Below are 11,399 nucleotides of genomic sequence, written 5' to 3' on the forward strand. Positions count from 1 at the left end.
TGGTTTTGTCAACACATTTTAAACTAATGCATTATTGCTTTAACTGTAGTGTCTAATAATATAAATCTCTTTTCTCTTCCATCTTTTGTTGTTGTGTCTTCAAGAAGTAGAAGATAATGTTTGCATAAATCTGATTTTGCTGCTCTCCTCTTCAGATTTCCAAGAAGGACGCTGGTATTTATGAAGTTGTTCTGAAGGATGACAGAGGAAAGGACACGTCCACGTTGAATCTGACAGATCAGGGTAACTTTCCCAAAACCAGTCAATGAATCTAACGTGAAAGTCACTTTTAATGGCTTTATTTTCCTTTTTTTTCAGGCTTCAAAGACTTGATGAATGAAGTTTTCAGTTTTATTGGTAAGAAAAAGCACGTGCTACACAGATAATGGACTTTTTTATGATCAGTATATTTATTTAAATGATTGTTTTGTGGCTGTTTTGTAGCCAATTCTTCCACACCATTGAAGATCACGAGCACAGATGAAGGAATTCGACTCTACACCTTCGTCAGCTACTACAACGATTTACTCCAAGTCACATGGCACTACAAGTGGGTTTACTGTTCACTGTTTACAACTCGTCTCAGTGTTCTACTCTTACAGATAAAGCTTGTGAAGACTGCAGGAACAAGCTTTGTGTTTGCTTTCGCATGATTATTTGTGTTTTTGGCCTACCCTGGATGAGTTTTGTGTATCTCTTCTCTGACAGGGATTCTGCCATCGCCTTCTCTGACCGCATAAAGAGCGGTGTGGTCGGAGAACAGCTGTGGCTTCAGATCACCGATCCCACAGAAAAAGACATGGGCAAATACGCCATCGAGTTCAACGACGGAAAGGGCGGCCTGAGGAGAACCGTGGAGCTCTCTGGACAAGGTGAGAACTGTTTTCATGTTAGCTTTTAATGGTTTTAACATGAGTTCTGCAGAGTGAAAGACTTTTTGTAGACTTTGCAGACATTTGAAGCGTTTTCCCATTTAGGTTTCTGCCACCAGCTGTTTTACGGTCGTCCAGCGCCAAAACAAAAATGTTTTCTTCACCACTAAACCAGACAAAATGTCTTCAAATGTCTTTTCTCTTTCAGCTTTTGATGATGCCTTCGCAGAATTCCAGAGACTCAAGTAAGTTACAGCTAAACACAGCTGTAAAACTGTTACCACAGATTTACGGCCACTGACCACTTTATAAGGTGCACATGTTTAGCAGCTCATTGAAAGCAGTCATTTGTCTTCAACTCACCTGGTTTAGTTAGACATGGTCTGTAGAATTTTTAAAGCTAAAGCTAAACACAAAACAAGAAGATGAGATGATTTAAAACTCTAAAGGTAATTTCAAAACCATGAGCTGATTGGATGGTTGTTATGTTGCGGAATCAAATAACACTGATTTTTAGATACAAACATTTATTACAGGAAGTGCGCAGATATTTTAAAGTGGGATTCTGTAAAATAGTATCAATATCTTACCTGTTGTAGATGGCTGTTTGAATGTGTCTTTGCCTTTTTAAAACAACTTAAACTCCTTAAAAAGTGGCTGGTTGATGCAGCGTGATCATTCTATACACTTAGCTCACAACAGCGATAAATGTGTTTTATTTAAAGAAAATAAATGTGAAACTTTTAACACAGCTTACGCCTTTACTTTCACGTCTGACCTTTTTCTTGTACATCTTTGATTTAATTATTTATTTTTTCTCCTTTGTGTCCTCAGAGCTGCAGCTGTGGCAGAGAGAAGTAAGTGAAGTTAAACGTGATYGTTAGTGCCTGAACAAAAGTGGGCGTTTAACATTTTTGGATTTCCCTGTTCTCTGACTGATGAGGGGTAAATATCTTCAAGAACCAAGACAGGAAGTGCAGCTGTCTTCTGTTCAGGAATTTGGAATAAGTTAGACTGACTTTCCTTCATTAATAATATGGTTGAGTTAATTTAGGTGGGTATAACTTTTGAATCAACCTTTAAGCAGTTAATAAAAAATAGTTCAGACATGTTGAGCTGGGGTTGCTTCACTCTTGTAACAAACGCAATAAAACACAGAGCTCAAACAGCCCTTCCTTTTTTCCCCCTGTATTTTTACTGAAATTTACTTCGTTTTTTCCCCCCTTTTATTAAAAGATCGTGCTCGAGTAGCAGGAGGTTTGCCTGACGTGGTCACTATACAAGAGGGCAAGGTAAACAGTTACATTTAGAATTATATAAACTGCTCAGTGACATAGTTTTTTGTCACTAAAAAGACTCTTCTGCCTTCTTTAAATGTRATTAAATAAATTAGCATTGTCAGAATAACTGCATTTCACTGTTCCCACAGGCTCTCAATCTTACCTGCAACATTTCGGGCAACCCGGTGCCAGAGGTCACCTGGCTGAAGAACGACCGGGAGATCACGTCCGACGAGCACTGCATCCTGAAGTTCGAATCGGGCAAGTTCGCCAGTTTCACCATCACGGGCGTGAACACGTCGGACTCGGGCAAGTACAGCATCCTGGTGAAGAACAAGTACGGCACCGAGAGCGGAGACTTCACCGTAAGTGTGTTCATCCCCGAAGAGGCAGGCGGCAAGAAAAAATGAGAGCGGTCCAAGTCTTATCGCAAATATCTGTAAATGGCACATCCTGGGAACGGTTAAAAAGATTCTTAAAAAATATAATAAGAAAAGGGCTTGAGAATGTGTAAGATGTTTTGTGTGGAGTCGAAACAAAACCAAAGAGGTGCTGAAACTCAACCCAAATCTTTCAGATGTTCAGAAATACATTAATTATATGCATCTATTTTGGTCCAATACTTACAAACCTATTGAACATAAAAAAAGCTCAACTCCAAATATAAATGGTGCAATTTGTGTCTGTGCAAATGTGTGGCTTGCAGAAGAAAGTACATGAGCGTTACATTATTTGGCAAAGAAAAAGCTGAAGGTGACTGTTAGTATTGTGTTTTCAGATCCAAGGCTAAGCTTCAGAATAAGTTAGTGTAGAACGTTAGAAATATGAATGTTTTATACATTTGCTACATATTTTGTGGATTTCACAGCTGTTTTAAATTATCAGTAACATCTTCTTTATTGATATAACTGAAAACTTGAGCTGAACTGTTGAGTTCTTCATGGCACAACATAGCGTCCGGTTGATTATCATCACTATTTTGAGCAGTTATTACAAACATTGATGACTTTCATTCATCAGTCCCTGCTGAACTTCAGGCTGTTTTTTAGCAAACAAATTTAGTAGCAAATGTATTAAAACATCTGTAACTTCATCTAATTTTATGTCTGAGATTGTTTTATTGTTTTCGCTGTCACTTTAAATGTGATCATGACATCACTTTGTCTCCCTGCCTCTAGTGAAAACTGTCTGCACATTACTTTTGATGTTTTTTTYCCACTGTCATGACAACCCCTTCACCACCCATCATTAATGATTACCTTCTGTTCAGTGAAACTGATGCCACTTTAATGGAGACGAGTCACTGTTGTGATTGTTGTTTCACTTCCTGTTTCCTGATGAGACTAATAAAAATCAGCATGTACCTCCCCACTTCCTGGTTCCTCTTTTTCTTCTTGATGAGTTGTCTCACTTTGTTTTCAGTCCTCCACCTTTCACCTCTCACTTTTCCCCATTTCAGTTTCACTGTGTCCTGTCAGTTGTGTAGAGCTGGACGAGGATCTAGATCCAGCATGAAAACTTCCACTCCACCGTAACCCTGATTCAGATGTTCATTGTAGTAGGTGGGCTTGATTGACGATGCTCCAATCTTCCCTACAGAAGAGCTGACAGAGCTACAAAATCAAGGTCTCAACTAAAGCTCAGAAAATCATTAATATTTTCATAAAATAAAACACATAGCTACCTACAAAAGAACGTTTTTATTAATGATTCATGTCTCACGAGAAACATATTAAGATAATGATGCCTGATTTGTTGGGTGGGTCAATAATGCTGGTGGCGATAATGATGGCAAGAACATCAAAATAAAAGGAACATTTTGAACATAATGACACTTAAAACAATGGTAGCTTATCTTTTACGGTTTCCATGAAAAATCGTTTTCTTAGAGTTGAACACTTTGATGCAAATATAAAGTTCTTCAAACTTGAGCTGCACAATGTTGGGGAAAAAAGGATGTTGCAATTTTTTCCAACCCTGAGGTATGTATGTTGCAATATGAAAAAATACAGGAATTTTCAACAAATGACTGCTGCCATGTCGTTGATGATGAACCTGCACCGATCTCGCCTCTTTTTTGTGCACATTACACCAATGTTTTTAGTCTGTGTTTGAAAATTATTCCAAAGTTACTCCAGAAAACATCACCATTATTGTCCCAGAAGTTTTACAACAAAATGAAAGTTTGACCTTTTTTGATATGAAGCTGCCGCCTTCTCCCGGTGTAAGCAACTTGTCAAAATCCGTAACATGTGACATTTTAGTGCAATGACTTGTTTTCAGTGGTTTAGTCCCTATGACAAATACAAAATATAAAATTTACCTCCGAAATTGCAGGACTGTTGTACACACGTACATGGCAATGACGATAATGAATTATTGAGGAGCTCTAATTAGTTCTAAGTGATATAAACTCTTGGTTCTAATCAAACATTTACATWCTGTTTTGCAACACATATTTCTTGTAGCATGACTTTCTGAGGTGATAAACATGTAAACAGAGGTGGTAGGTTTATGAAACAGTGTTTTTTGAAATTGTAGTTGTGAAACAGCAGAACTCTAAACTGAAAGTGGACATTAGATTGACTCCCACATGAGAATTTCTTTCATTCTTAAAGTTGRGTTTTGTTTGACTGCTGTCTGCTGCAGGTAACATACAGACCGCTAACATTCACAAAATCCCACTTCGGTATCGTCAAATCCCTTTGCAAGTTTATTAGAATGTGACTGTTCAACAGCCAAAGTTTATGAATGTGAAAAGTACAGTGAAGCCACAGCTTTAAAATAAACTTTAGTTGAAAAGTACTGTAATACAATTAAGCTTTTGGATATTTCCTCTTGAGGTGTAATAATTATTAGCTCTGGCATTCCTCCTGGGTAAGTAATGAAGATCTCTTTATGATTGATGCTGATTTTGTAGTGTTTTACAACATGTAAATGTCTTATTTTGTTTTGTTTTCTCTCAGCTTGAGGTCACAGAGGGAACACCTGACTTGGGGGTGACTCCTTATTGGACGGATGCAGAAGGAAATGTGGTTTTTGGTTCACCAAAAGAAAAGATGAAAACCACCATCACTGGGACAAAAACACAGAAACAAAACAGTGAGAAGATTTAAATCAAATGCACATATGGACATTTCCAATGTTACATAACTCATTATTAGATGTTTTCTTGCAGAATCTACTGCTGCATCTCCTGCTACAAAAGTGGAAGGAAAAAARGGAAGCATCAAAGGAGAGCTGAAAGAGAAGAAAATGACAGAAGATGCTACTGCAGAGTCAAAAGCTGCAGATTCAGAAGCACCAGAGGTTTCAAAATGTGACTCTGACCCACCAGTGACTCCTGGTTTCTCAGACACCCACAAACAACATGAGACAGAAATCCTTAAATGAATTCTCAAAAAATATTTTTATTATTCTATGTTTGTGAGCTTTTGAACACAGAAATTGTATTTGTTCATCAACAACTATAATCAAACATATTCCGAAAGAATACTGACATGGTAAGGTTAGAACCATCTACGTATCGAGATCTGAACTTTTCTGAGTGTGTTTTTCCACCTTGTATTCCTGAATAAAGAATCTGTTTTATTATTTTCAAATTGTGTGTTTTGTGATAATTAAAAAATGTGCAAGTGACACAGGTTTTAAGCAGTACAGCACTGTCACACTGATGGGTAGAATAAATGAACTGCGCCAAATTCTTGGGTTGAAACAGGGCAGAACTAATGCCAGTCAGCAAGTGAACCAGTTGTACAAGTAAAAGATGATAGCTTAACAACTTGTATTATTTTTACATTTATCAGGCAAACCATTGCTTTGAGTTAGAGTACATCAAAACGTATCCTTTCTATATTATGTCATTTAAGCAAATTTTAATCACAACGAAAAAGCAAAAAAATTAAATAAATAAAAATAAATGAAGTAAAATAATGTAAAAAAAAAAAACTCTAGTAATGAGGAAACCTGACCTTCCTGGTGTTTCTTTTGAGGAAGTGAAAACAATTACTTCCCTCTTCAGAATGTGTGTTTTTCCCCCCTACAAACATGCAATAGCCTGACAGCACAGTTGCTAATGTTTTCTTTTCTTTTCTTTTCTTTTCTTTTCTTTTCTTTTCTTTTCTTTTCTTTTCTTTTCTTTTACCATATAGTTTTCCTTACTGATCCAACAAGCAAATCCTTGAAATTCCTCTAGCTGCTGCTCATTGGCTGTCGATGACATCTGACCTCAGACCAGAGAAAACACAAAGCTCCTTGGCCCTCTGAATGTTACTGTAGGGCAAAACAATTAGAAATTTTCAGATATAAAATATCATTTTTAATTTTGTATTTGACTACAGTGGTTTAAGACAAAGAATTAGAACTGATAATATGTGAACCTACCCATTTGTTTTTTTTTTTTTTTGTTATAGAAAAATATATAGTCTATTCACACTATTTATGGTTTGAATCATGTAATTATGTAATAATTGGCTATAACAAACGACGATTTTAATATTCCAAATTACAATAGTTAAATGAAAAATCATAAAATAAACATTTATGAGACAATCTTGATATTTTGAGGTTGCACTGCAGGAAAACACCGTCGATCGTTATAAAAGTGTAGAATTTAGTTCTCATAATTAACTCCATCACCTGCTCTCCTGCGTCGCTGTAACGCGCTGCCTCATTGGAGCAGCCGGGTCACGTGGTGCGCTCAGCTTCAAGCACCAACACAGCAGCATCAACAATCTGACTGAGGAAGAGCAGAGGGAYACACGGACTGTCTGCTTGAACCTCCACTCTCCAGCAGGTAGCTACAAACAAATAGCATATTCTCTTTACCTCCAAAGCAGTTTAGCTCCTAACACTTCCAGGAGATAAAACCAATCATATTTTATGTTTATATCGCCGTTTTCAGAACTTGTGTCTAAAGTTATTACGGAAAAGTCACGAGCCCTAATTGCCTACTTCAAACGGACCGCGAAGTTGTCATCTTCTCAGAAACTTGTTACCTATTACGGAACAATTATTTTGTTAAATTTGCACTGTTTCGTACCTGTGAAGTCATTTTAACCTTCAATACTCCATGTAAATGCTTCGCTACTGGTTTGTTGTTAAAACTAGTTCACAGAACTTGGACAAATAAAAAATATTTTTGCATACTTATGTAATCCAGAGACCAGAGGTGTTTATGTACATGGTAAAACTATTTTAGTAACATTACGTAACTAGTAAAGATAGACCATTTCCCCCCTCATTCTGCTTACTCACAAATGTTTTATTTCTCAGAAATCATATGAATCATACATTTAAAGTACCAGTTGAATAAAGCAATGCATTTGTGAATTAACTGTTAAAGTCGGTTTCCAAGCTACATTTAATATAATCTATAACCTTCAAAATGTAAGAACGTGTATAGTTTTTTACCTGCTTTATTTATTATTATTTTTTAAAAATTTATTTAAGAAATTGGATCATTACTTTTAAAAATAAGCAATGTGAACAATTTTGACACTGAGAGGATATTTGGTTGTTACACTGTACCTCATGACTGCTGTTGTTTGGTTGTAAACATTCACTGAGGCTGCAACAGAATATTAAGATTTAAACCACTCTGGGACATCATCAGTTCACAACATCACCAATGTGTTTCAAGAAATAGTACTCAACACCATGTCTTCAAATGTTCTGTAAAATGATAAAGAAATAAACAGGGGCATTATTAAGCATTTCCCCCTACTAATTCTTAAAAAAAAAAAAAAGAAAATGGTCTATACTTTTGTTATTTTGACTTTTATTTTAGGTTACAATTCATGGAGTTTGATTGGTTAACATGACATTAATGTCTTTCTTATTTCATATATTTTCTGAAAAATTCACCATTTATTTCAAAGCCTCTTTCAAAAAAACTACTTTAAATTACTCAATGCAGTGAAACCATATTTAATTGATAAACTGAATCAGACATATATTACATTTGCCAAGAGCTGATAGTTGAAAACAAAACCTGTAAACTCAAAGACCACAACATTGAGTCACGTGGGAACATAGTGAAGGGGAGGGACGTAAAGAGAAAGCTAGATTTGTTCTAATCTTGTAAACAGGATTAACACGTCTTAAAAGTTAGTGATGTCACCCCACTGAGAGCGGGAGAGAGAGGGAGAGATGTGTAGATTACTGTGCTGATAAAGTAGGCTACAGGCTATTTTGTGTTGTAACCAAAATATGATCCAGAAAACAACGTATTAATGCGAGCGTACTGTAGGAGATGTGACTAAAGCTCTGTAAAACATGGTTTTAAAACAAACATTTACCCACTATGTGCCGTTGAATTTCACTGAATTGCTAGAGCTGAAACAGTTCGACTTTGATTTTTAATGAATGGCTTTGTGGTGTTTTGTTAGCAGTTTTAAACCTTTTGATTTATTTTATTTGCTGCATACTTTGATATATCAATAACAATAAAAGTTTCTAATCAGTTCATAATAATTATCAGCTTTATAGTGAAAATATTACTTTTCTTGTCAATATTGGTGTTTTTTTTTTTAGATATTACAAGATCTGTGTAAACAATGCACTTTATACTTTATGCAGGTATCGGTCGAGGTCAGTTCAAACTGGTACTGAAAGGAATGAAGGTTAGAGTTAAGTCAATATAGATTTAAACATCATACTTCCCAACGTTAAGGACTTAAATGGCCTTGCTCTTACACCACGGACTCATTGACCACTTTACCCTCCTGCGATTCATTGAGTCACGTGCAGCACAGTGCGGTCTGCATGAAGTGCCGTGGGGGGGTAAAACTCCAGCTGATTTTAATGTACAGACAGTGGGCAGCCTGTTCACCGGGGAGATCTGCCAACGTGACATAGTGTTGCTGATGTGGAAACTTCTGCTTTGTTTATTAAATTGTTAAGCTCTCAGTTCTGCAGTGTGCTGTGGTTCACAGAGAGAACCCACAACCCATTACAGGAGAACAATGCACAGTGTAACCTTGTTATCAGCAACACTGTTTCACAACGTGGCTTTGCCATTCAGCAACCTTTGTGCCTTAATTATAACTGAGTAATTGCTAAGTCAGATGATTAATTGAATGTGATTTGTTTTACGCAAACACGAGTTTCAGTGGATTGAATTGCCTGACTTTGCTTTGTTTTACGTCTTGTGCCATCAGCAAGTTAAATGTGACGTTAACGCACTGCAGCATCAATATCTGAGTCATTCAAAGATTAGAATGAGCCTCCAAGCTGTTTTGCAATGAGACTTCTAGAGCCTAGGACAGTGGTGGTCAGGGACTGGTGCTGACATAGATTATATGAGCATTTTGGAGTTCAGAGTGGGGAGATTGTTTTCCCCCTCAAACTGCACGAAAGATCTCAGAAGCTGTGGTGTGCGGCACTGAGCCGAGGAGGCTGCCTGAGGTGGGGAACAGGGAGGGAAGGTTTGAGTTAATGCTGCTGGAGTAACATGCTGCTCTCAGGAAGAACACCTGCACAGCAGCACAACCAACAGCTGCGTCTGAAAGCCTCCTGGACTCTGGTGAGTTCAGACCCTGCTTCTGAGTATTCTGAGGGATGTTCAGCCTTTTTTTTTTATTTGTTCTGGATCTCTGTCATTACAAATTTACACTGACACTGGCATTTTATTTTAGTTTTAGGCGATTAATAATGCATATTCAGAAATATGTTTTGCACTTTGCAAAATTATTTAAATACATCTGAATTTTTTTGTTTATAACTTGCCAGAGAGATGGAACAGGCGTGGAACCTGTTAGAATTTGATCCTCTTGTTTTTTTTTCTAAATAATTTTATTACTGGCAAGTGATTTAACACCTTTTTTTGCCAGTACTGCTTCAAAAGTTAACATTCAGTTTAACTAAAATATAATAAAAAGGAAAACATTCAACTATGACCAAGTTAATAAAAAAGACAATTTAATTGTCTTTTTTGTTGATCACTTGCCTAGTTATCATATCAAACATATTGATTTGCTGTAAATATTTTGTTTATCGGAAAACCTTTTCACAAACTACTTCTAGCCTCACCTCTAATAACAACCCTAACTTCAGTCCATTTACTTTTTATATAATTATGACACTAATATGAAAATCCTGTTATGTGAATACAGACAAGAAAGCAGTTTTTTTTAGAGCTCTTCATTAGTGCTAATTATTGAGAGTGAAAACAGAACCTCTCAACTCACTGGCAGCATGAATCATATTGTAATCCTGGTATCAGTATTAAGTCAGCAGTTTAAAACACTTGTCATATAATAAAAACCACGGAGAGACTGTGTTTAGACTGTCGGGTTGTTTGTTTTCATATTGGCCATTTATTCAGTTCTTATCAGCAGCAGTTTGTGTTGTATAGTTCAAATCTGTTAAAGAAACAATGTGGTTCTTTTGAAGCGAGGTTTTGTGCAGTATTTCTAAGTAATCAGCATCCTATCTGCAGCAAACAGCTGTCAGATTGATTTCAGTTTGTAGGGAGGAACTCTGATGGAGGAGTCAAGTTAACATACGTATGTTCAAAGCATATTTCAAAATAAATAACTTTAACTTTTAACCTTAAACTAGTTGGAAAACTTTGATTTGTTTTAGGGCTGCCACAAACGATTATTTTAATAATCGATTAATCACCGATTATTTATTCGATTAGTCGACTAATCAAATCATACATTAATTGAATATAAAACATACAGCTTATCACGTCAGAATGCAGCTGCTATTATATAACCATGGTTAGATTTTAGCTATATGCTAACTAAAAATAAYTGCWGTGGAAGGCAAGTTCTGCTCTGCAGATATTGCACAGGTTTCTCTTTCATTTTCTTAAAATGATCCCACACTTTTGAGCTCCGTTGCTGGGTAGCCATGATACCTGAGCCTGTCTGTATAATGTCTTGTGACGTCCACGGCCTACCCCAGTTACCACTACTGTGCATGTGTGTCAAGGACAGAAAGGCAGATGTGGCAGTGGAAGGTGTCAAAGCAGTTTGGAGAGAAAAACAAAGTAAAGAACAACAAACAAAAAACAAAGAAAACGATTAATCGATTATTAAATTAGTCATCGGTTATTTTAATAATCGATTAGTCGTCGATTAATCGATTAATCGTGGCAGCCATAATTTGTTTAAGATAACATAAATTTGCTCTTGAACAGCTAGACTCCTTGAGAATTTCTTCCAGATTCTCCTGGAAAAAAATAGACTTTCTGGTTATGTGTGTGTGTGTGTGTGTGTGTGTGTGTGTGTGTGTGTGT

General features: G+C 36.5%; 2 protein-coding genes across 3 annotated transcripts in view; both read left to right on the forward strand.

Annotated features, from left to right (window-relative positions):
* The window catches only part of myom1b (myomesin 1b), a gene marked incomplete in the record, with an annotated part of 22,439 nt that extends 16,685 nt beyond the window's left edge, over window positions 1-5,754 (forward strand). Inside the window, 10 exon segments of the mRNA XM_014013292.1 lie at window positions 156-243; window positions 319-357; window positions 445-550; window positions 709-872; window positions 1,081-1,117; window positions 1,707-1,729; window positions 2,109-2,164; window positions 2,302-2,517; window positions 5,119-5,254; window positions 5,331-5,754. Of these exon segments, the coding sequence (XP_013868746.1) occupies window positions 156-243; window positions 319-357; window positions 445-550; window positions 709-872; window positions 1,081-1,117; window positions 1,707-1,729; window positions 2,109-2,164; window positions 2,302-2,517; window positions 5,119-5,254; window positions 5,331-5,545 (1,080 nt within the window).
* A 1,119-nt stretch (window positions 5,755-6,873) lies between these two features.
* The window catches only part of LOC106520957 (phosphatidate phosphatase LPIN2), a 17,101-nt gene continuing 12,575 nt past the window's right edge, over window positions 6,874-11,399 (forward strand). Inside the window, exon 1 of one of the 2 annotated variants that reach the window (XM_014013295.1) lies at window positions 6,874-6,947. Coding sequence is in view for 1 of the 2 variants with exons in the window: in XM_014013294.1 (XP_013868748.1) it covers window positions 9,606-9,677 (72 nt within the window). In the remaining variant the exon portion in view is untranslated. Of the gene's footprint in view, window positions 6,948-9,518; window positions 9,678-11,399 lie in introns of those variants that run through there. The other variant, XM_014013294.1, reaches the window with a different exon arrangement.

The sequence above is a fragment of the Austrofundulus limnaeus genome, unplaced genomic scaffold (genome assembly GCF_001266775.1).
Source record: "Austrofundulus limnaeus strain Quisiro unplaced genomic scaffold, Austrofundulus_limnaeus-1.0 Scaffold100, whole genome shotgun sequence".
In the NCBI taxonomy this organism is placed as follows: Eukaryota; Metazoa; Chordata; class Actinopteri; order Cyprinodontiformes; family Rivulidae; genus Austrofundulus; species Austrofundulus limnaeus.